Below are 27,217 nucleotides of genomic sequence, written 5' to 3' on the forward strand. Positions count from 1 at the left end.
AATCTAAGGATATTTTACTGAAGTTTGTACATATTCAGAAGTACAAACATTGAATCACAAATTAGTCAACTTTTCATGTGCATGTGGTACCAGTTAGTTTTTGTTTTATCTGTCTCTGAATTGTTCCATCAGTACTTCCATTTAGTTATTTGGGGGTGATTTAAAAATAGGAGATATGATCATCTTATCCTCTGAGTAACCAGGAGTTTAAAATATGATGGACGGAATTTTTATTTAACATGAGTGTCTCGAGAAATTGTGAATTAATAGATGTTAGTTATATTTTGTGTGTGTGTATTTGTGTGTCTGTATGTGTGTGTCTGTTTATAGCACTATTTTAGTAGACCTTGATAGTAGTTGATTAGGAAACATAGAAACATTTCTCCAAAGTGTTAAATACTGTCTTAAGAATACAAATCATCCATTTGTAAGAATTTATATAATGGCTTCTGATTCCCCAAGTTCTATTTTATCAGAACAACTCTGTGTCAAAAGATGAGTATGTCCAAACTGACCTAACTCCTACAAATATAAGTCAAATTAAGCAGCTTTCATCGGTAACAGCCTAATCTACCTCACAGAAAAGAATTTGATCTTATTTATAGTTATTTCGTTACTAAGGGTTGCTATCACGTTATTCATTGAGAACATTATAGCATCTACTATCACTGAGAAAAAGTTTGTAGTTTAACTCTAACATTATAATAAATGCTTAAAACCACAGGGAAGAAAAAATCATATTTAAATTTTATAGAATAGTTACATTTTATTAATGCAGGTATTTAATTGGAGATGTTCAATATGCAGTCAGATAATTGAAGCCACCAACTGTGGATGGATTTTTTTTTTCCAGTGCTTCATTTCTATGCTTGCAGAATGTTTTTAACCATCAAAGAGAAACTACTGAAAATTGTTTCCATTAACACCCTAATTTTACATATAAAAAGGCTCAGATTTTTACCCCTAATGCTAAGATAGTGACAGAGCTAGAATGGAAGCTCTCCTCAACTCCAGATCTGGGGTTTCTAGCAGCCATAGTGATTTTTCAGATAACAAGCGGAAAAAGAAAAAGACAGTGCAACATCTAGACAAGTGCTTTGTTTATAAACCCGTAATTTATCTGGGAGTATTTCAAGAATGTGTCAATCTAATTAGATATCCCAGCTCTCCCCTTGTCCTTGTGGCTATGAGAATCAGCATCAAGGCTTGTAATATTTTGATTTCTTAGTATCTTCTACACTTAAAAGAATCTTTTGAAGATGAAAAAAACCATACAAATGCCATTATGAATATTTTGCATGCCTTCAAGAATACTTAATCTAAATTCTGCAAATATTATTCTTAGCCCATATGTGTGGACTCATCAATGAAAATGCTTCCACTCTGTGCCAAGAAACCTAACAATGGATACAAATCATGGACTGATCCAAGACACCTATTACACAAATCTAAAATTCTCAGTGACAGTGAGTTTAAATTTAATGTGTAGCAATAGAACATTCATGAACTTGCCCAGAGTGTATATATAGTTTATTACCAGTGTTAAAATGTGGATAATATAGGTGATTCTATTTTTTTATGTGATTTTTATATGTAATATTGACAGTTAATGGCAGATTCCTATCCTTATGTATACCATAATTTGCACATAGAGAGGGCAATGGGGTAATTACAAGGACCTATATGTCTGTGGTGTCTCCTATGTATACTTGATTTTAATCACTATATCTTAAACAAGACATTGTCGGGCTGTGTTTTTCATTTTTGGAACAGGCTGGAAAAATCACATAAAAGTCTTCCTAAACAGGGTGTCCTGGTTGGGTACTTCATGGTCTTAAAAAAATAGTCAGTGTTTTGATTTCAACATAACAATTTAGTAGTGAGATGGCCTACAACATTATGTGGAGCAGCAATCTTGATTCAAGAGGCAATTTTCTGCCTATTCCATTGGAATTTTGAAACATTTGATGAAAAGTTGCATTAATTTATGTAAAAGGCAAGTGATGAATAGAGAAGTGCTTTGGAAGAACAAAGGGAAGGGATGCATTTAAAAAATATTTAGTGATATTTCAAATAAGATTAGATCAATATCCGAAAAAACCTTTCATAAATGAATACAAATAAGATATTAATTTGCTAACTATGTTTAAGTAGTCCCGTGGAAAGTGTTTGGATATATATAACTAAAATATAATTTTATAGGTGCATTTAACAAATCCATAATATGTTAGAAATATATCATCTTGGCCTAGAATGTGAACATGAGAAGCCTATAAAATGATATAGAGTAGACACAAACATGGCGAAAACCAGGATATGTATAGATGTGGTAGGCTGAATAATGATGCCCTTCTAAAGAAAAATGTCCACAACCTATTCCCTAGGATCTCTAAATATGTGACTTTAAATGGAAAAAGGAATTGCTAATGTGATTAGATTAAGGATCTTGAGATTGGTAGGTCATCCTGTATAGGGAGATTATCCTAGCCCACTGTAATCTAAGGGTGTTTATATTAATATAAGAGAGACAATAGAGTTAGATAAAAAGGAGATGTGACTACTGAACCAGAGGCTAGAGTGAAAGTGGTATTTTTAAGTTTTTTTTATTTTTTTGAGATGGAGTCTCACCTTTTTGCCCAGGCTGGAGTGCAGTGGCACGATTTCGGCTCACTGCAACTTCCGCCTCCCGGGTTCAAGCGATTCTCCTGCCTCAGCCTCCCGAGTAGAGTAGCTGTAGCTGGGATTACAGGCGCCCGCCATGATGCCCGGCTAATTTTTGCATTTTTAGTAGAGACAGGGTTTCGCCATGTTGGCCAGGTTGGTCTCGAACTCCTGACCTCAGGTGATCCGGCCCGCCTAGGCCTCCCAAAGCGCTGGGATTACAGGCATGAGCCACCGCTCCCAGCCGAGTGAAAGTGCTTTGAACATGGAGGAAGAGGCTGGAGCCAAGGAAGTCCAGTAGTCTTTAGAGGATAGAAAAGACATAGAAATGGATTTTCTGCTGAAGCCTCTAGAAGCAACACAGCCCTGCCAACACCTTGAGTTTTAGACTTCTGACCTCTAGAACCGTAAGATCATAGAGCTGTGTTGCTTTATGCCACGACTTTGCTGGTAATTTGTTGTAGCAGCAATAGGAAATTTATATGATAGGGTACTTTGGCAAGGCTGTGTTGAAATATACCTGAGTGTCTGGGTGAATAGAATCAAGAGTCTCATATTCTATGGCCAACATAACGTTTTAACTATGCATGTTCTGGCCAACATAATGTTATCACTATACATTCTAAGGGAATATCAAATATGTTGGTCTTACAACTTTGTTTCACTGAAGAGAGGCCTGGTAATCAGAATGGGCATTAGAATATTTTGTTTTGTAATTTTATGTATTTTAATATGGAACCTTCCCAAAATTTTACCTAAATTAAGTTTATATTCTGTATTTACTGCACAAGGAAAGTGTTTATATTATGGAAGTCATTTTAAGTTATATAAAGAACTATGTCAAAAACAAATACCCTACAGTGTTTTTAATGAACTAAGAATAACCTGCTTCAGTACTCAAAAATTTTATTGTGTTCTGGATGCATACTTAACAACCTGTGTGTAACGTTTTGCATTCGTGAGTGTTTTGCATAGATCACCATGCTACATCTTTCTTTGAATTAACTTTACTAAACACCACATTGTATCATTATATTTAGAAGCATCAGGTTAAGTACCTTTAGAATCCTATATGTGTTTAAATCCCTAATCCACTACTTATGAACTGTTGATACTTAAAATATAGAGGCACTAAATATATTTACAAATGTATTTTTATATATAATATATAATTTATTAATTTATATGCAAAATTTATCTACTTCAAATAAAAACAAGACACAACCTGCTCTAGTTGGCTACAACAGCAGTAGTAGAAAGTGATTTTATTAATTAAATAAATGAATAAACTAACCAGGTGTAGCATTGCCCACCTGTATTCCAGGATACCTAGGAGACTGAGGCGGGAAGATCTCTTGAGCCCAGGAGTTCAAGGCTTCAGTAAGTCAAATTGCACCACTGCACTCAAGACTGGGTGACAGAGTAAGACTCCATATTAAAAAACAAAAACAAAACCAAAAACATGAACAAAAACAAAACAAAACAGAACAACAAAAAGGAACTCAACATAGAAGTCTAAAGCTAGTTAGATGATTTTCAACAAAGGTTTCAAACATATTCTGACTTGTTTCCATTAATTAACTATAGACTTTCTCTATAAAGTGTTGTTAACCAACCTTATTTCCAGTAATTTTAAGCGATTTTATTGGATCGCAGGTTGCTCTTACCTATTTCACTTCTATATCTATGGCAAGTTTCTACATTTGCAAACATTACATTATAGCAGTCAATTATATATAGCCATTACTTCGAAAAGCAAATTAAAATGATATTTATTGTACTGCTTAGCAATTTTCACTTGCCCCAATTCCTCCCTGAATTTACAAGAATTGGTTATTTTTGTATCATTTTTGCTCATAAAATGTACAGTTAATCATTAAACTTGAGCTAGAATCAAACTTGTAATATAATGTCATAAAGGCTTTTTTCAAGTTTACTCAATTCTGGTCTTTTAAATAAAAGTTCATCTACAAGTAAACTGACATTTGTCAGTTTTATCCATAAATTTTGAGAAACTAATATTCTATTATATTTTTAATGATGATATTACATCTTCACTACTTGTCAGAAATATCTTATACCACTTTCCTGTTTCATTGGCTTCTTGATGGATTGGATCTTTTTTTTATTGGGCACTTACCACATGCTTGTTCTTTTTCTAGTTATAGAGGATACAAAGATAAATGAGGCCACTCTCTGTGCTCAAGGTTGTATAATCTGGAATGCAGGTACATAGATTTTCAGAGGAATGATCTAACTTTCTTTGTGATATCTAATACTTTTCCCAAACTATTTATTTTTAATATTCCTAGTTGTATGGTCACTGGCCAGGACACGTGGAATTGTTGATTGTGATAGCCCAACTCACTAGTGCTTGGCATATAGTAGTTTTTCAGTAATATTAGGAAAAAAGGAAAGGAGGGAGGACGGGAAGAGGAGAATTGCCAATAGCACTTTTTCTTCAGTGGGGAGACCTGTTAAAAGTCCATGAGATGGAGAAAGAGATGTTTTGAGTTTTGAGGAAAGGAATGTGCTGGTACAAATAAGGAAGAAACTTACATATGAGTCCTTCAGATCTCTGCTTTGTTACTCCACATGCATGTTTTATGTTACTTTTTACAAGTTATTATTTATTAATCATGAAGTATCAAAGTTTGTGAAATATATACATACATGATTTGAAATATATAGAGACTAGAGAATATGTATGGCTATCTGTATCATAATATTTGCCTCAAAGTGTGTACATGTGTATTCCTGAGTGGTAGAGAAAATTGAATTTGCATTTAGCATGCAGGGCATTTCTCAAAATCCACAGTTCATCTTATCTGTGGTGCAGCAAGCAGAGAGCAGTCATTATGTGTGTACCGTTAATCGTTGTGAGGATTTATCTTGGCTTATTTTCAGAAGACAGTTTTCAAGTTTCATCAGTATAGAGTATGTAGAGATATTTCTCATATATTTGAATGCTATTATATAAATGTTTCATGGTAGATCAAAAATAGTTGTAAAACTTTGATTTAGGTAATACAACTAAGAGTTTTACAATTACATGTCACAGAACGTGCAATAAAAAGTTGCTTAATCAGAGACAATTGTTTCTCCTATTGCTTTTTATAACTAGCTTTGCAAAGCAGTCAGGAAACTGAGCAAAAATTAAGACATTTATATACTCAAAGAAGAAATTAGATAATCTGAATAATCTTTAACATAATTGTATGTGCGATGACATATTAAATATAACGCTCTATTTAGAGCTGTTCTTTCATTATTCTATGGAATAATACTCAAGAATACAAACTCTGAAGAAAGACTGCTAAGGTCTGCCAATTCCTGGTGGGCTGAACTTGGATAATTAACTTCTGTGCATCAAAAAGAGACGATAATAGTTTCTACTTCCTAATGATGTTAGGAAGATTGAATGAGTTAATGTATATAAAGTGCTTAAACTATAAACTGTCGGGCACATAATGTTTCTTATAAATGTAATATATTATGTATTCTTATGGTACAGCAATTACAGTAGCCTCATTATCTATGTATTCATACATACATCTATTTGTTCATTTACTTAGCCGATATTTGTTAAACAATTCTCAAAGTAAAATTTGGACTTAGTTCTTTCTAATAATTGAAATTTTTTCAAAATACATCTTGGGCACTCTGCAGCCAATATTATTTACATTTTATTTACTTTTTAAAATAAATGGGAATCTAGACTACTGTTCCAGTGAAACAAAAAATACGGATTTTACGCCACTTAAACCTATAATGATATATTTTGTCAGCATTAGAAATTTCTCTGCGTGATCTGTTTGAGTAAAAAATGGCCTTACATGTGACTTGAGCAACAGATATTTCCCACAACTGAAGAATATGTGGTTTGATTCACTAAAATTAGTCCCATGGCTTAAAAATTAAATATCTGGTAACATTACTAATGTGGAACAGAATGTTGTGATTTGGCTTTTTTTCTGGACTTTAAAAGGTTGACCAGCTGCAATCATTAATCCTGTATTTTCTGTAGTTCCAGGCTGTCATGTTGCTGTTAGAAATGATGCTATTTAAAGATATTGTGATTGGGATGTTTACGAGAGCTGCTGATAAACACTACTCAGGTCTCCTGTTCATTCTGTAGCCATAAAGTTTATTTTTTTGTGTCTACTGGCATAATTTCAAATTTTGAAGAAATCATGTCAGATGATATCAGCAAGAATATATTTCGGCAGAGAAGACGTGATGATCCTGAATTTTAATAGTATAATAGAAATTCAATCTGGTTCTTTAAACCATCAATAGATAAATAATTTATTATCATAATTCCTAGTGAATTAAATGATTCCGTTGTTCATTTGGCTATATAAAAGTTTAAGATCAATGAGAAGTGAGAAAGGAAAATGAGTAGGTTCTCTATATTTATGATGTGTTTGTTTTGCTTTTAAAAATGCTTGATCAGATTGGTTTAAATTGTGAAAATTTTAAAATAATTAACAATTGAATTAGAGTTTGCACTTTATGGCCTTGTTACTGTTAGTGACTTAATCTGTGGTTACCAAAACCCTATTTAATGTGGGTTTATAAGAGGATACTAATTTTTTTTTGTTAAACATAAGCTATAAAAATTTGTTTCTGAGCTAATTACTACTTAATTTTCTGTAAAACAAACTGAAGTATTCCATAGTGGAAGTTTGATATTGATAAAGCATTATTGAAAATTGCATATGGGACTATATTCTCTTGAATATAGTATAACTGAATAATACTGAGTTGATTTAAGTTTTCCAAATGCACCATGCTATCTGCTAGATATAGCCTCATTTTATTTTAATACAATACTGTAAAAATTATTTAAATTCTGTTTCTCATAAAATGAGGATTGTGGTTATTAAGATCAAATAATCATTGACACATAGGCCTCTTTGTGTATTAAAAATTCTATTATAGGTAATGACAAGTAATGAATGGAAAACAAATTCAACGACAATTTATTTCGTGTGAGATTAATTTTGCTATTCAGAAGGAGGCATGTTGTCATTATACACCTTGTTATATTTAATATTTGTTTTTGTAATTTGCACTGTTATTTTAGAGAATACTGACTATGAATGCCAGTGATATAGTTTTCTATTTTTATTACTGTCATTTTCTTTTCAAATTAATATCACTGTGAATGTGACCTCAAAACAACATTTAAAGTGTATGCTTTCAACTATGAAGTATAATCACATCAGAAATTACTTCTTGGCAATTAAGTTACTTTCATTTCCTGCTAGAAGCAACTAATTTTTAATATTTTGTGATTTTCAAGTCTTTGAAAAAAACTATACTTAATGGTACATTTTAGTTTATAAATTCTTTGCATTAAAATAGATATCCTCTCTCTAGAACTACTGACATTTAAGGCCAGGTTTTGGTAAAATAGTCGTTTCAAAACTTCACTGAGGTCATATATCAAAAGATCCAGTTGCAGGCTTTTAAGATGGAGTGATTGTAGGTTTTTGTCTGAGTGAGCAGATTGAATTTTTATTTGAGAAATAAACCTTTAAAATACCTTCTTTCTTTAGTACAGAACATGGTTAGGTACTAAGTGTGTTGAGAATGCACTGTTAGTTACTTTTCCTGGTCCAACAGTATCAAATGACAACATAGTAAGAAGGATATACTAAATATGTAAGTATATAAAATTTGTTATGTATTATAAAAATATAAAGTGTATAATATTACACATTTGTGAGTGTGTATATTATAATAAGTCTGCCTTACTTTTCTGTTAATTTTGAATAAGTTTATAATTCAATAACTGCAATTCTCATTTACTTTAGGAAATCTAATTACTCATTTTCTTATATTCAAATGCTAATATGTACGCCAAAACAAAGATAGCAAAGTAATCACTATATGTAGCTTTATTAAACCAGCTACAAAAGACATACATGATTCTCTTAGAGATGTATGTATGTGTATGTGGTGTGTATATATGTATATATAAAATAAAATATGGATTTATCTACATCTGCATTTCATTTAAAAATATATATGTAGTCTGTGGGAGGCAGTTAAATTGTTACATGATCATATACATAGACAGTAAAGATAAATACTAAAAGACAGTATTATACTGAAATTCAGTATAGACAGTATTATACTATTATTCGATAAATACTGAAAGACATGAAAAGAAAAGATGTATTCACTATGCTAGTGCCAATACTATTTCATCTTAGAAAATATAAACTAAAGATAAATTCATTGGATGTAGGTTTTGTAATTTCCCATGTTTCTCTGGAAATTCTATAACTATAGCTTAGGTTTTTAGATTAGCTAGGGCTTGTCTTCCTATTTTTCCCCCTTCCCTTTTCCACCTTTGTGAAGAAGTGAAAGAATGGAAAGCCTTATGAAGAGAGTCATAAGACACATAGATTTGAAACCATACTTTATCTTTCATCATTTCAAAAATCTGTTCTTTACTGAAGGAATATATTTTATCTTAAAAATATACTCGAGGAACGGGTGTGGTGACTCACATCTATAATCCCAGCACTTTGGGTGGCCGAGGCCGATAGATCACGAGGTCAGGGGTCGAGACCAGCCTGGCCAAGATGATGAAACCCTATCTCTACTAAAAATACAAAAATTAGCCAGGCGCAGTGGCAGGCGCCTGTAACACCAGCTACTCAGGAGGCTGAGGCAGGAGAATCGCTTGAACGCGGGAGGCAGAGGTTGCCGTGTGCAGAGATCGCACCACTGTACTCCAGCCTGGGTGACAGAGCAAGACTCCATCTCAAAAAAAAATGAATACACTTAAGTTTTATAATTATTAAACATACTTATACATGTAATTGTCTCTATATACATAAATATGAAATTGTGTGTGGGTATATACACATATATATTCTTTGACTTTTTTTTCCAGTAGCTCTTATTTTATACAAGTAGTTAGGGATGGTAGTCACTTGACTTCTAATTCTTTATTTATTCTTTGCTCCAGAAGTCTCTAGATTTCCTTGAAATTCTTTAATAACATTGTTTATTCATTTTACTATTCCCTTTCATATTCATATGTAAGTCAGATATTCAATATATACTAGATTCAAATATAGTTCTACCTATATTGTACTGTGCCAAAAACAAATAAAAAATGTATTGCTTTGAAGACATTTATACTGAAATTAAACAATTAAGTAACTGGATGACAGGTGGTGAGAGCCACTCTTGGAGCAGGAGGTTACAGGTAAGTAAACCGAGGAGACTAGAATGATCCATGCAATAATTGATTCGACTTAAAAACTATAAAGTAGGACCATGTGCTATATATCCTTTATTAGCTTTAAATCCCATAAAAATAAGTTATGCATGTTAGAAAAATTAAATGCCATTCTATGCCCCAGGAATTTTCAAGGCACATGAGATATATCAATAAATAAGACAGTAAAAGTACCTCCCATCATGGAGGGAATATTCCTGTAGAATATCAGACAATACACAAGTAAAGAAATAAGCATATAATTTCAAGCAGTGCCATTATAAAGAAAAATAAGAAATTAATGAATGGTCAATCAGTCAGGAAGTTAATTCTGAAAATATGACTTGTTTTTTAAAGACCTGAATAAAGTGAAGAGCAATTTAGATGAAGATAAGGAAGGACATTCTAAACTAAAAGAAATGCAAGTGTAAAGTGTCTGAGGCAGGACAAATTTAGAGTGCTCAAGAGACATATAGAAGGTCATGTCTATGAAAGGAAACAAGAGATAGCCAAGTTGATGACTTGAGAAATTTAGGCAGAGGATAGAGCACGTGTGGCCTAGTAATCCATGAGGCAGGGTAGTGACGTGACTAAATTACGGCATGAACAATAACACACTGGCTGTTCTTAGAGAAACTTCCCGAAGGCCAGGAAGGTGTAAAGAAGTAGTCCAATTAAGAGAAAAATCATGGCGTCTTCGACGAGGGTGACCGCAGTTATATATTTTACGAAGTTTTCAGAAAAGTCTTCTAAGGACTAAGCAAGCAACAGTGAACCAGACATAAGATTTTTCTAATTTTATAGATTATCAGCAGACTAAGCCAAATTATGCATGAATGAACAAACAAATCAAATTACCAAGAAATACTAAAGGGTCACGAAAATACCAGATAGAAGCAGAAATAATCCTCAGAGGAAGGCAAAGTTGCTAACAAAGATTAGGATAACAGGCGACAACAGTGAGCCACAGGTTCAAGACAGCAGCAGTTCTGAAAACCTCAATACTGATCCAACTTCCAGCCTCAGCTTTCTAAGTTTGATTGTTTATAAAAGAAGCATTAATAATAATTCTTTTAAAAATAGTAATAATAATATTTTTAAGAAGAATTAATCCTAGTATGGTTTGCCTTAATTATTTCCTGAATTTTACTGACAAAATGATTCCACCAGAGTCGTTACTGAAAATACAGAATCCTTGGTCCCAATTTGACCTACAGAGTCAGAATTATCTGGAGAGAAGCCTAATACTCTGTTGTTTTGGAATACTGTAGTGGCCTAGACCTGCTTCGTTAATAAGAAGTACCTTAATATGATAAAGTGTGCATTCCAGTGAGAAGTGGGGGCTTCCAGCTGGCAGATACTGACAGTTCATTTGGCCAAATTTTAACCTATAGAATCAAATGTAAAATACATGTATTTTTAAACCTTGTGTTTAAATGAACTAATACATGACTGACGTGTAGGGACTTCTGTTGGAAAGTTTAAAAAGTGTCATCTGATGAAGTTTTTAACACATTCATGGACTGTCATAGATGAAAAGATTTCAATATTGTTTTATTTACCTCTCTCTAGTCTTTAAGACTTAAAACATGGGTATATAAATCAAATGCATGGGGTTTTATTCATTTATTTTTTAAATACAAGTAACCAATACTTGATTCTATTTATAATTTACTGCCTACACAAAAATTATTGGCTATAGGGATGCATGAATGGTATTTTCTTCTTCCATTGGACACAGCTGAGGTTCATGTTTTCATCATGTTCACTTTGTTTTAAAGAATGAGGAAGACATTGTTCTATACTAAGTGTAACTATTAATGTTTTAATTAACTTTTAAAAACCCAACATTTTAATTAATAAAATTAATAAAATCAAGGAAATTTACTCATAATTTTTTATTAATTTGGAGTCATGAAGCCTTGGATGCAGAAAACAAAGCATCTTATCTGTGTAAGCACTTTGCCTTTGGATCTCATCGAGCATTTAAAGCAGGGCCAAGTTCAGCGAAGAAGCTACAAACAATTTTGACTGATAAAGGATGAAACAGTTAAAAAATTGTGGAAAATTAATCACTGAAATCTTAACAAGTTTTTCAAATTCTTAAACAATTTTCTAATGTTTTACAAATGATATTATTACAAATAGTATTTATTTGGCACCCACCCTGTACCTGACATTGTACCTGAAGAATAAGATGTCAACCTTAAAAAAATGAATTTATATATTGTTCCTATTATAAAGAAAGTATGTTTATAAAAGTTAACTAACTAACAGAATTACATAGAAATGGCTGGCTGCCAAAATACTTGAAGTCAATTCTATCAGACTTCAAGCTATCTGTGACATGGCAGGCCTTTCCATCTTGGAACACTGTGCCTTAAACTAGGTTTCTATATCTGAAAAGTAAGGAAGATAGATTGTTTTATACAACTGATGACAGGATTTTGTATACCATTGATATCACTGTTTGTGTCATTGGGATATTAGAGGTTTCTACATTATGTCATTATCAATAAGTCAAACAGACACAGATGGACAGATCTGAACATTTCAGTACATACTAGACGTATGTACTGGAACTGAATAATTAAGTTCAGTTGAATGGCTGATGGTGGGACTCACCATTAGAGTGGGAGGTTACAGATGAGTAAGGTGTGGAAGCTAGAATTATTTATGTAATAATTAATTAGAGTTGGCAACATCAGTATATATGCATCTTTAGGTTAATATAGATATAGGTAGTTATGTATAGGAATATGTATAGATATGCACAAGTTAATATACACATTTATGTCCTTGTTCTGTCAGTTAGAGGGCTTAGAAGCAATGGCATCTCAGTGGCAAGAAACACAACACCCAGATCTTGGTTTCTAATGCCTTTTCTAATAAAGGAAACCAGTGCTCCTTAAGGAAATGAATGACTCTAGGACTGGAGCAGTGAATAAGCAAGATGAGCCTAGAGTATCTGGTCTTTTAGTCCCAGAAGGTAAGAAAATAATATAGAAAAAAAAAAAAAAACAGACAAACCCATAATGATGGGGGTATATCAAAGAGACATAGCAGCTCTGAAAGAGCTTCCAATGGCCAAAGCATTAGCAAATTAAGTAATAAAATAAAGTATTCCACTGTAAACCAAGGTATAAAAATATCCATGTCATGCTGATATAAATAATTACATAATTTTAAAAATGAAGAAAAATAGACAAATTTCCCATGCAGAAGAATTTCTAATAATTTAAGTAGATATTCCACCATCAAGAAAGCGAATTACAGGCTGGGCGCGGTGGCTCACGCTTGTAAACCCAGCACTTTGGGAGGCCGAGGCGGGCGGATCACGAGGTCAGGAGATCAAGACCACGGTGAAACCCTGTCTCTACTAAAAATACAAAAAAATTAGCCGGGCGTGGTGGCGGGCGCCTGTAGTCCCAGCTACTCGGAGAGGCTGAGGCAGGAGAATGGCTTGAACCTGGGAGGCGGAGCTTGCAGTGAGCCAAGATTGTGCCACTGCACTCCAGCCTGGGCGACAGAGCAAGACTCCGTCTCAAAAAAAAAAAAAAAGAAAGCGAATTATAAATTCCCACTCCTTAAATGTGGGCTGCGAATAGTGACTTTCTTCCAAAAAGTACAATATTGAATGCTGGGGAAAAAAATGTTATAGTGGAGAAACAGTAAACACCACATCACTCAGGAAATCAAGGTTAACATAACGGCGATGATATGTTGATAGTGTGTACCTTCAATATGATGTAATAGGATTGGCAATTTACCTTTGTGGTCATCCCAAAAAACCCACAACCCCATTTTAATTATGAAAAAACATTAAATTAATCCCAATTGAGAGACAGTTTACAAAATACCTGACCAGTGTGCTCCAAAAGTGTCAAGGTCATCAAATCAAGGAAATTTTGAAAAACTGCCATAACCAAGAGGAGCCTAAGAAAACATGATGACTGAATTAACGTGGTTTGCTGCATGGAATCTCAGGACAGAAAAAGGACATTAATTAAAGACTAAGAAAATCTGAATAAACTGTGGACTTTAATTAATAATCTACTAGCATTTGTTAATTAATTGTGACAGACATAATGTGTTAATGTAATATATTTCTAATAGGCGACAGTAGATGTAAGGTATGTGGGAATGCTATTATTTTTCTGTAAAAGTAAAACTATTCTAAATTTAAGGCTTTAAAAATTTGAAACAGACAAGTCAATCAGTTCATAATGGGAACTGTAGTAGCCTAAAGGATCTCCATTTTGCATATCATACTAGTATACAAAAGTTAGCTCTAACACAGAAGCTACAATATGGAAAGAATTTGGAATATTTCCACATATCTGAAAGCTACAACTCAGAAGTTTCGGAAATTATTTTATACTCTTCACAACTTGATTTCCTTGGTATTTTTTTCTATCCTTATACAGGGACAGTTATAGTTCTATGATTTGACATCACCCATCAAAATTCCACAAGCATAAATGCTCTAAGTCATCATTCTCATTTGATACCAGACTTAAAAGGTTGAGCAGGCAGAGAATGAGCAAGAGGTATCAGCGAGGGAGACAAATAAGATAAATTGAGCATGCTCCTTGATGCTGACAAACCTGGTTACAGTTATTTTAATGTGCATAATACTTGCAGTGGTGCAGGATTGCTGCCATTCACAATTTGTGCATCATCATTATGTCCCCAGGAGCTGTCAGCATCCCCACTTTCATCAGCTTTACCCAGAAGATGCAAAGATGCTCTTGTCACAGAGTAAATTATCCCTGACCTATTCTGAGCTCAGAAATGGTCTTCTCCCCTCATTCTAAACCAGTATTTTAAAGCATATTCTTAGCTACTGAACTGAGTTTGGAAAACACTGGCGTTTGTTAACTAAGTGTTTGAAAGTGAAATAATTTATGCTTAACTTTGATGAATGCAAGTAAATGACAAAGTATTCCACTTTAGGCTGTTTCTGTGTTGGTATTTATTTGTTGTCTTTACCCACACATGATTATTTTATTGAAGAACTGATTAAGTTTTAAAATGAAGCACAAATCCCAAACTAATATTATCCTAGTATGTGCACCTATGATGAGACAAATTCAGTTTTGAATGATACATAATTATGTATGTATTTGCCATTCATTCATCCATCCATCCATCAATTCATTGAACAAATATTCATTACATTTCTATATGCTAAACAGCTTTCTCATCTTAGAAATGTAGCAGTGAACTAAACCAAATCAATTCCTGCCTTCATAAAGCATACATATTAAATATAATTTATGAGTAACAAGGTGGTAATACCATCAATTCATTAGGTAAAAACTGACAGCTATCTACAAGAAATAGGTAAATCTAAAAAAATGATTTTACTATAGTAAAGTGAGTGAAGAACTTTGAAGACTTAGTCTTTCTCTGGGATTTTTACTGTTGTGTTATGCAACATACATAGTGATAATGGGAAATTGAGCATAATTCATGATTCAAGATAATTCATACAGATATTCACTACTCAACAAAATATATTCAAAACTTCATTGTCTTACTTAATCCTCTGTTGTTTCTATTTCAGTAATGTTAGTACTTTTCAATAAACACTACAGTGAACTAGGAGGCCCATAGATTACTATTCTATGTTGCCATGTCTTTTAGACATGTTATCTATACAAATATCAGCATATTGATAAAAAGAACTTTGACTCAAATATTCAGATGTTTTGCAAACTCAAAATATCCAGACACACCCAAAAGAGCAGATATCTAAGTCCTATTTTCATTAGACAAGTAGTGGTTTCATAGACCCTATATTAAATTGTGATGATCACCAGAAGTGATTATGATTTCCCAGGAAATATATGAGAAAAATGAGAATTAAAAAAGTTCATTTTATTTGCTATTATTTTAATAGTATGCCACCAATATCTTTGGTGGCATGTTTCTTAAGGAACCTGCCCATATTTAATATATACATTTATTAATGATTTTAGGATCCATGTAATTTCAAAAGTAATAAATTATAAAAGAGAGTTTGTGTTGTGCAAATGCTGTAATATAATCATATATCTATTAGCATAATGGGATATGTCATACAGAGCTCATACCTTTTAGAAATGTAGAAGATATATAAAATAATCAGGAATATTTTTATTCTATAAAATATAAAATAAAACAATTTATGTTTCTAAACGACTTGGAAAAAATATAGAATAAAAATACAGTTTTATTATGAAAAAATCCTGGGAATATTTAGCTGATTTATATTTGTAAAAAATCTTCACAATCTTTAAACCTTATATAGAGAAACTAAAATTTAGTTGGATTTTTTTTATATTGCTACGTTCTCAAAATGCCAATATACATAATACACATAACAGGTTTACTTTTAGGGCCTTATTAATCATACTGCTCCTTATTTAAACTATTTTGCAGCTCCATCTCCAGTCACCAATGTGAAAAAAGGGAAAATTGCAAAAAACAGCATCTCTTTGTCTTGGCAAGAGCCAGATCGCCCCAATGGAATCATCCTAGAGTATGAAATCAAGTATTTTGAAAAGGTAAGACTAACAGAATAAAAAATGTCCTCACTTTTTTTTTTTTTCATTTAGCAACTGCAGTTATCCAATTTGCAGAAGAGTATGTTGCAATTTTATGTATAAATCAATGACAATTGATTCTGCAGTCATAATTATGGATTCTAGAAGTGTACAGGGAGTTCTCTATTCATGTTCTGCTGCTGCCAAATAGTTTACACTGCTTAGATATAGCCATATAGTCTAATATTGGCTTAACTGAGTTGCACAGCATTAAAAGATGAAGTCATAGGACATTTGAAAGGGTTACAAATACTTAAGCTATAGACTTTTAGTAGTGACTGCAGTGTGCTAACAGAGAAATCATGGGTGCTTATGGCCAGTAACTCCACGTAACTCCTGTACTGTTAAGGAGATAGGAAAAAAGATGAGACACATAGATCACGCACATTTTTTAAAGATTCTTAGCAAACATCTGGCACTGTAGTATAAAATTTATGTTTAAATTTCAGGTAAAAAATAAAAAATGTATGCATCACGTTCCCTATATTTTCTTGATTTCCCCTTGTTCTCTGAGTCTCTTATAGCCACTTTTAAACATTTTACCGTCGTAGCTATCAAGGTCTCAAGGTCGTAATAAACTCTTTTCCTCTTTTCTGAATTGACAAGCAAGTGAGCTGTTGATGAGAGAGTCAAACAGATGGAAGCTGAAAAAGCTTCTAATTTCTAAAACTGGGCTGGAGTATGTGGCTTAGATATGTAGCCACCATGAGTCTTCCTACTACTCCCGCCCCATTCATCTGTGATTTTTCTACTGGCTGGATCTGAATGGCATACACACCTTAGGACAACCTGAGTTCTAAAAGAGGAGCTAAAGATAGATGGGTACCCAAACCAGCCTTTGAGAAGTGGGTTGGAGAGCCTGAGCCAGAAATATTGGTGCTATAGAGGTAGGAATAGAAATGAACATGTAACGAATGCAGACATGCAGATCCCAAAAAACAAGAGAAGGACTGAGCCACACTACTCAACTGCTTTTCCAGGCTCACAGAGACATCACTCCTTCTTTTTTTTCTGGAAGAGTAAACGGGATGGTAGGAAGTACAAAATCTTACTTTACAATACCTAAGAACTTGCCCAAGCTAGGGCATTGGAAAAGAGAGGGAGAATAAATGGTTCTCCTCACTGTCATGAAAAATGCTAATGTCCTATTAATGACAATTACTTAAAAGTGCAACTATATATATATATACGTGCATAGATAAAAGAGTTTAGGGCCGGTGCAGTGGCCCACGCCTGTAATTCCAGCACTTTGCAAGGCTGAGGCCTGAGGTCAGTAGTTCGAGACCAGCCTGCCCAACATAGTGAAACCCTGTCTATACTAAAAATACAAAAAATTAGCTGGGTGTGGTGATGGTCACCTGTAATCCCAGCTGCTCAGGAGGCTGAGGCAGGAGAATTGCTTGAACCCAGGAAGCAGAGGTTGCAGTGAGCCAGGATCGCGCCATTGCACTCCAGTCTGGGCAACAAAAGCAAAACTCAGTCTTGAAAGAAAAATAAAAGAGTGTAGGTGGTGTATTGAATGTTAATTTGTCACAGTTACAAAATTTAAAAATAAATTTTCTTCTTTCATTCATTGATTCTACAATTGCCTGTGTAAAAATACAACAAAGAATAAAACAATGGGGAGGGATGGAGAAAGGCTATCTACATATTTACAGGTTTTTAATGTTTCTACAATGTTCCTGTACTGATTTTACTAGTAGATAAATAGTCAACGATTTTTGAAATAGTCATCTTTCTAGGAATGTCTTACTGGTAGTATTAAATACAACTATCAGATAATTAGGAAACATAAATGATGACACATATTTCAAAAATAGGTTATTAAATACATTATTCACCAAGAATGCTCTTAGAGAATACCTCTGAGACAAAGTTATGTTGGGATATGGTTAACACTGTTTATTGTCAACAAAACTGTAGTTAATCAAGTGGAATATAGTGACATTAAACCTTCTCACTGATTACTGTTCCCCTGAGATTAGTAGTAAAAAACAGCATTGCAAATTCCAGAGGTCTACAATTTAAACATAGGTATATCAAAAAACAATTTGTAAAATTAAGGTTTATATTTCTTATTCAAGTTTTTGTAACCTTTGTTACTCTACACGGATGCAAAGCTATGTAGAGTTATATAAATATATATTAACACATGCTGAATTCTGTTGTGAACATTGTTTCTCAATTTTCATTGTGATGAAAGTTGATTTTAAAAGAAGGTAAAATGCAAAATAGAATTGTAAAACATCCAATCACCAAAAACTGTATATTTGACTATCTTAGATGCAATAAGGGTTAACAGCTGGGAGAATAAAAGTTTAACAAGTACTTACATTTTCTTTTATCTCTGAATCAACTAGCTGGATTAATACTGGCTTTCTTTTTTGTCCTTGAGGAAAGCATCCTATTTTTTACCCTTATGAATAACTTTTGATATTTTTGTGACCACTTCCCAGCATATGCATTAGTTTCATCATATATGTAATATTCAATATTAACAAGAATTTATCTTTTTAAAAAAAGTTGCTGCTTCTGTTACAACAAAGAGTTATTCAACAAGTGGTAGGGAGGAGTTTCTATTAAATATTTATGCACATTGCGATATTATTTTCCTTATAGTTCAATTTTTTTGAGTTACATTTATTTCAGTATGATTTGGTCTTATATTTAATAGTTCAAATTCAATGCTGTAGTATTCCATTATATGATCTGTGTAACTCAAATTAAGAAAAAATGACTTGGGAAAAGGTGTCTAAACGTATTTCCAATAAATTAATAATAAGTTGCCTATTTACATTCATTAAAAGCAGCAAAATCTTCACATAATATATTGGTGGAAGTGATTAGTTTATTTTGGTCAGTGTTTTCCTTTTTAAAATAAAAGTATTAATTCCTGGGCCATTGTGTGTGAGCCAAATATTTGAGCATATCTACATTATACTTATAAAGATTTTTTAAGACTTTCATTTATAAAAAAATGGATTATGAGTTTTTATACCATGTATTGAGGTAGGGGTCCTGATAGGTTTTCAGAGCTCATTTTGAGCTTTCAGAATGACACCACCATTTATGGGATGGCTTTTGGCCAGACACAGGTGGCAGAGCTTTCCAGGGCACATGCATTTGCCAGCTGGCATTTCTGCCTCTGATTGCCCTGCTCTAATAGAGGTCATTGGGCTTCTCTGCTCCCGTGTGATGATGGGCTCATTGCCATCTCTTAATTAAAGGCAGAGGCAAAGGGAAGCTGCCCCTTGGCAGGGTGTTTGCCAGCTGGCTCCTTCTGCTGAGGCCCTCCCCTCACTGCATGTGAACAGTGTTTGCTAAGCAGCTGGGGAATGTAGCTCATTTGCTCAGCTGGGGCACGAAGGCAGCAAAAGTCACCGCCCTGACCAAGGACTTGGCAGCAGGGCAATTGTGGGTGTTGACAATCTTTACATGCAGTTTGTGATATGTAGAAAATTACAATATGAGAGTGATTTAAAGGAATGAAACATAATTAAATTTTGGAAGATGCTTAGATGATTCACAATGTGTATTCGTTGGTTTTGATCCACTAGATATACACTTCCCTAAATTTTCTTCAATAAGTTATGTACGGCAAACTCAGAGAGAGCCAATGTACATTAAACTCTAGCTAAGGAACAACTGAGACATCCATAACGTGAACTGTTAAATCAGACAGAATGTTGCGCAGTTGATACTAGATCACACATTATTTCAAGGAGTGGCAGTCCAGTTTCCTTGTATATTTTTCCTTTTTGGCAAAAAGTATCAATTCCTAATATTTTTACAAAATGTATTCATTGTACCTTCAATAGTTAGTGTTTACAGCTGTGGAAGCTTTTAAAAATTGTTTTGTTTTTTACTTTTCAATGGGAGAACTTACCATCATGCTATAGAGTTAAGAGTACTCCATTCTGCATAGAACCTGTTTTGTAGAGATTATGTTTGGTGGTACATGTAGTATTTTTATCTCTATCTCCTTCCAATATCCTTGATAAATAATTTTGTCTCCATTTTAAGGAAGAAAAAAACTGAGGTTCAGAGTTGTTTACCCACATTTTCTCATCTACTTAATAATATGGCTGGAATTCTAATGCTGTCATTGATGCCTTCTTTTAATTGTTTATATTATAAATGTTAATCTTTTATGTAAAAATGAAAATTATATAAAGTCTATCAGAATTTTATACTTAAATTTTGACTAGATTTTTTCTTTAAGTAAAATTTTCTTTAAACAAATATCAGCAAACAGACATTTAACTTACTGAGAGTTACTACTGCAATCATAGCCAAACCGGAAAGTAGAATATTATTGAGAAATATTGCTTTTAAACAATATGGGAAAATAATATTTTTCAATAATATGGAGAAATAATAAATAATATTATCAGGTTTATTCCATCAAGAACTTGTGCATTCTCAGAAAAGTTAGTAACTCTCATAGTTTATAGAAGCTGTTTACAATTGTTAAAAGGAACACATTAAGAAATTATTTGCTTTTTACTGCTGTGATCCTAGCATACAGAAGGGGTAATAGAGTGGAAAAGGGAAGAGCAATACACGTTTGTCAATGAAGAAATTTACTGGTATTATTAGGTAAAGTTTTATAAGATTTAATTACCTACTTTGAATCCTTGGCTCAACTTTAATAAAATTTCCTAAATACATGAAAGTTTAGATAATTAAATTAATTTGCAGTTTAAAAAATTAAAGATCAATCATTTGCCTAGGATGAGTCAGAAAATGTGCTATTTGATTTATAAATCACACCATACCTATTTAGAGAGAATTTTGGACCTGCTTAACTCTAAGATAATTTTATATGTTTAAACATACTACAAGAGGAATGGTAAATTGCTTTAAAAGAAAAATGTTTATAGATTGTATATTTTAGATAGTATTAGTGGTAGTTAACTTTGACATTACATATTAGAAAGAATTACAAATATTTAAAATAATTATGAAAATTAAAACATATAGTTTATTAACCGTTTTCACATACATCACCTGTTGCATTTTTACAACATCTTTGTGAGGAAACCCAGGCAAATCTCTACCCCAGTTTTACCGGTAAGGAAACTGAATGTAAAAGCAATAATGGACCCGCTGTATTTCAGTATGTGATTTCAGTATCCATGGTAAAGTTGGTGGTAACTTCACAGAGATAATGAGGAGTTATGGATGGTTAGTCTAAACTTTTGTTGGCCTCAAAATAAAAAGTTCCTCTTTGTTTCAGTTCCCAAAACTATCTTTCCAGTAATTTTTTTCCTACTACATCTCCATTAACCTAGCCCCTCCAAATCAGGACATTTTCAAAGATAAATAAAAACGCTTTGCTTATCTGCATTTTTCTTTAATGCTTTCTATTTAGACTTACTGAATTGAAATTAAATTTCACCAGTGAAGTACTAATTTCTTACCTTAAGAACTAAATACAGTTAGAAATTGAATTCACTAATGAGTTAAAGCATAAGTCTTACCTCACAGAATGGGAGATATTGTTAACTTTCTGTATGAATAGGCAGTATGTTAGATATGCTCCGATTAACTATATTGGAGGAAAAAAAGCACAAAAATAACAATACTAAAATAGAGTCTGTAAAATAATCAGTCTCCTACAACATTATGTTTTCAAAGTTTTAGAAATGTATTACTGCCAAAGACATGTATTCTGGATGGGTGGACAGTATGTCGCCCACCACCCTGCGTTCTAGAAAGGACTTTAATATTCTATGTAAATAGCACACCTAGGATGTGTAGGATTTTTTTCTAAAATATTATATTTGTACTAATAGAGTCCTTTGGTTTCTGATTCACTTTCTGATCTATGGTTCTAAATTTTGCTGCCATTAGTAATTTATATGCTGCCTTTTTTATTGTATGTGCATGCACATCCCAAGGACCAGGAGACCAGCTACACGATTATCAAATCTAAAGAGACAACTATTACTGCAGAAGGCTTGAAACCAGCTTCAGTTTATGTCTTCCAAATTCGAGCACGTACAGCAGCAGGCTATGGTGTCTTCAGTCGAAGATTTGAGTTTGAAACCACCCCAGTGTGTAAGTCATTTTAATTACTGTCAACTCATGTCTCAGTAATGGTTACCAGAAAAGAGTCAGTGGATCAATACCCTCCCTGGGCACTCTGTCAGTCTCACTCTCCCTCTCTCTCTCCCAGGCATGACCCCTTCAGGTAGGAAGCATCTGTCATGCTATTATGGTAGGTCGGCAGGTTAACACGTTGGTCCGTGCTCCTCATTGCATTCAGTCTTCTGGGAGATGGTACTTCAGGAGATACTTTAAAAATGTTTAAACTTGCTTTTAAAGACTTTCTTTCCACTGCTGCCATATTTTATTGAATTATTGCCATTTACTTTTTTAGTCGTTTTATTGAACTAGGCTACTAAGCTTAGTCTTTCTTTGAAAATTCCACAGGGAGCTTTCTTGAGCATTGAGTTTGGCAAGAAAATGGTGCTCTCAGGAACCAATCCGATCTCATAAAATATATTAAATCTCTAGCACTGTCTTTAAATGGAGAATCTGGGAATATTTTTTGTAGAACCCTTTTTGAATCACTTTTTTCTCTATAAAATAGCGTAAAATATTTTCCTTTAATTACAACAAAATATTTACGTTACTTACTTGCCCTAAACACATTGAAGGAAGAATTCGAAGACAGTAATAGATGCTATTAAAGTTATTTGTGAGGAAATACACAGTATTGTGAAATGTCAGAAGTATATATGTGTGTCTGTGTGTGTCTGTGTATTTGCTTTAAGCCAAGTTACATAAGAATTAGTAATTTTAAAATAAAGAAAATAAAATGCATGTTTCCTTTTTTCAAAAATCAACAAAATAATAATTTAGTTATGAATTTACTTTGTAAGAATCAGAAGAGCTATTAAATTAAAATGTGAATAAAACTATATTATACATCCCCTTTGAAAATCAAGATCTTCTTTTTAAAGCATATTTAAGTGAATTATTTAAAAATAATTTTTATTCCTTTAAAATAGCTTTCTGAGTGTTGTTTCACTGAATTTTATACAGAAAAGGGTGCTATTGTAAAAAATTATAAATGTTTTCTACACAAAGGAAAATCTATGAGTGAAGTTTAACTGAAACTATTGAAATTTGAACTTCTAATGATATTCAGAAAATTTTCTTTTCTTACTAGTTTTAATAGGAACATGTGATATTAGTCTGAAAATTCTCGTAATATTAGTAATGTATTATTTAATCCTGCACCTTGAAACTAAAAGGGATTTAGGAAAAAAGGTATGCTATATAAGTTAGCCATGTTAACAAGACTTGATTCTATTTAGGTACAATTGGTAATAAATATCACTTATGTGGTCTACCAACTCTGGGAACAAAGCCGTAAATGAAATCTCAAACTATGCTTGACTGCTTTGATAACTATACAAATGAAAAATCCCATTTAAAAAAAAAACTGTAAATTCTACTCAGTTTTAGGATGTTGGCACGTTCAGCAACTAGTTTTTCTTCAGGCTTTTCAATATTCTATCATTTACATATGTATTAAGTGGTAGCTGCCAGGCGCACCAAAACTCAATCAGATGACTTAGAGGACTAATATTTAATCATTTCCTGTTGACTTTTACAAAGTTTTACCTGAAATAAGCTACTTCTAAAACTTTTCCTATATAATTTCTAGAGAAAAAGAAATATCACCCACTGTTTTTTATTACTGAAGTAGATTGTAGCATTATTTTTAATAGCAAATAAAAATGCTTCAATATCATACTGCCTCCTAGCTATGAGAGTAAAATCTTAATTTTTACTCATATATGTGCACATATTTAAAAGCTTTTTAAAGAGTGAATTTATTATTTGTAGAGAGTATCTATTAGATATTAATTCCCTTTTGATCTTTATGTATAATATTTTCTGAATGTGATTCAACAACAAGAATGTATTGAACACCTGTAACTTATTAGGCTTTGCTAGGCCCTGAAGAAATCAACATGAGTAACACATGGAAACTTCTCTCCAGACAAAAGGAATATACTGTGTTTAATTCTAAAATGTGGAATATTTGCTTCAAAGAGCATTTTAGAATAATAGTTTTGCTTATTTATTTATTTACATTGAGAGAGTCTCACTCTATTGGCCAGACTGGAGTGCAATGGAGCTATCTTGTCGCACCACAACCTCCACCTCCTGAGTTCAAGTGATTCTCCTGACTCAGCCTCTCAAGTAGCTGGGATCACAGGTGTGCACCACCACACCTGGCTAATTTTGCATTTTTAATAGAGACAAGCTTTCTCCATGTTGGTCAGTCTGGTCTCAAACTCCCGACCTTGGGTAATCTGCCCGCCTTGGCCTCCCAAAGTGCTGGGATTAGATTACAGGTGTCAGCCACCTTGCCCAGCCTAATTTTGCTTATTATTTTAAAATTGATTTTATTTAATTTCTAGCCATCAAAGGGTTTCTTTTTAGCTCAAGATGCTATATGTGACTCAAATAATTCTAAGGAATAATCCCTACTTTCTCAAGGCGTATTGTCTAATAAAGAATTGAAGATACACAATGATAATTAAATTAATACTTTTTTCAGAACTTTTGTATTGTATTTTTGTAGTATTTTCTGAAATCCGCATTGATTATTTTACTGGGCAATTATTTACTTCATATCATAATTTCATTCTTTATGTACATTTATTATTTCCCCAACAAGGTCTTCAAATACTTTAACGCAGTAATTATGGTAAACACACAATAAACGTATTTGTATTTTTCCTCGTTAAGCTATCAGTGATTTTTATTTGGTAAGTCATAGCTAAAGAGTCCTGGCTTTAATGAGCCATCTGTACTAAGAAAAATCTGTTTTATCAGTCAGGTATGTAAGAATAGGAAATTATTTTAAAATTTCTGAGTATACTTTTTAAAAAGAATTTTCCAATTGCCTGTTCAATTCATGATGATACAAATAATGAAACGCTGACACTTTTTTGCGTTTTTATAGAATTTATTTTTACTAATTTATATTACATTTCAGTCATTTGTCAACAAAAAGTTAAAATGTTATGACCGCTTTTATTTTTCATTGACATTATCTTGTAAGTCAAAATATGGCCCTAAAGAGAAATGCAAACAGTAGTACAAACAGGAACACAAAATTTTTTTTTAGAAAAACTATTTAATATAAAGATTTGGGTAGAAAATCTCCAATTATTCTTCCTCTGCCATGCTTTAGTTTATGCCTTGTAACTGTTAACTTCTTCATTTTAATTGTATTGTGCATAAAAATAATATATTTAAAATTGATTTTTTACATTACCCCCATTCTCAACAGCAGTGACAAAACAAAACAAAATAAAATATCAACAATGAAACTTACCATGAATAAAACCACTCAGCCAAACTCGTTAGACCCTTTTCTGGTTTATTTTAACATAATTTATCTTGAAGCTCTGAGACTGTAATGGAATCTATCTTAACCTTTACATGCCCAAGATTTATCAATCGCATTTGTGATTCTTCTAATTTTTAAAAATGCATCACTTCCTTTTATCCAACTATATATATTTGTCTCAAATCTGTGTAGCCTAAATGAGGAAATAATGATATTGCGTTTTTTATTAAAAATTGCATTGAGATAATTGTGGATTTGCATGTAATTGTAACAGCAATACAGACCACTCTTATACACTTTACCTAGTTTTCACCATGGTAATATTTTACAGGACCATAGTATAATATCACAACCAGAACATTTGACATTGATGCAATCAATCCACAGATCTTAATCCTATTTTCTTGTATTCCTTTGTAAATGTGTATGTGGATATGTATGTGTATTAGATTCTATGCCATTTGGTCACTTGTACAAGTTTATGTATCTACCACCAACCTCAAGTTACGAAACAATCCCAATATCGTAAAGATCCCTTGTGTTGCTTTTTTATAACCACACCCACTGCCTTTAAGAACAAATGTGGCATCACTAAGCCCTGGAAACCATTCATCTGCCATTCATATATAACGTTTTCACATTTCAGAAATGTTTTATAAATAGAAACATGCAGTATGTGCCTTTTAATTTGGATTTGGCTTTTTTCACTTGGCATGATTCTCAGCAGATTGATCCAGATTGTGGTGTATATCAAGTTTGTTTATTTTTATTACTGAATAATATTCCATAATATGTATGTGCCACAATTTGTTTAACCTCCATTAATTTGTTGAAGGATGTCAGGGCTGATTACAGTTTTTCCTATCACAAATAAAGATACTGTAAACATTTGTATACAGATTTTTATGTCAAAGTAAGTTTTTATTTCCCTAGGATGAATTTCCAAAAGTAAAACACTGGATTGTACAGTAATTTTATATATAATTTTGTGAGAAACTGCCAACATGTTTTCCAAAATGGCTGTATCATTTTCCATTTCCACCAGCAATGGATGGTTCATCTGGTTTCTTTACAGCCTTGTCAGCATTTGGAATTGTCATTATTTATTTACTATTTGTCATTTTGAATAAGTGCGTAGTGATATCTCATTATTTTGAAAATCACTGTTAGCTAATTAAGTTCAACATCTTTTCATGCACTTATTTGCCTGCCATACTGTTTTTAATGTTTCCACTGATTCCTACATACTTATATTACTTATTAAAAATTATGCCTTTGATTAAGTTACCCTGATTAAGAAAGTTTATAGATATCTATTGCTGTGAGAGAAGGATCCCAAAT

At 32.8% G+C, this 27,217-nt stretch overlaps 1 protein-coding gene across 8 annotated transcripts in view; it reads left to right on the forward strand.

The window, feature by feature from the left end:
• The window catches only part of EPHA5 (EPH receptor A5), a 364,565-nt gene that overhangs the window by 247,921 nt on the left and 89,427 nt on the right, over positions 1 to 27,217 (forward strand). For all 8 annotated transcript variants that reach the window (XM_055297460.2, XM_055297462.2, XM_055297461.2 and 5 more), the window contains 2 exons: positions 16,331 to 16,455; positions 22,398 to 22,557. In XM_055297460.2, coding sequence (XP_055153435.1) covers positions 16,331 to 16,455; positions 22,398 to 22,557 — 285 coding nt within the window. The remainder of the gene's footprint in view (positions 1 to 16,330; positions 16,456 to 22,397; positions 22,558 to 27,217) is intronic.

Source organism: Symphalangus syndactylus, chromosome 10 (assembly GCF_028878055.3).
Source record: "Symphalangus syndactylus isolate Jambi chromosome 10, NHGRI_mSymSyn1-v2.1_pri, whole genome shotgun sequence".
Lineage (NCBI taxonomy): Eukaryota > Metazoa > Chordata > Mammalia > Primates > Hylobatidae > Symphalangus > Symphalangus syndactylus.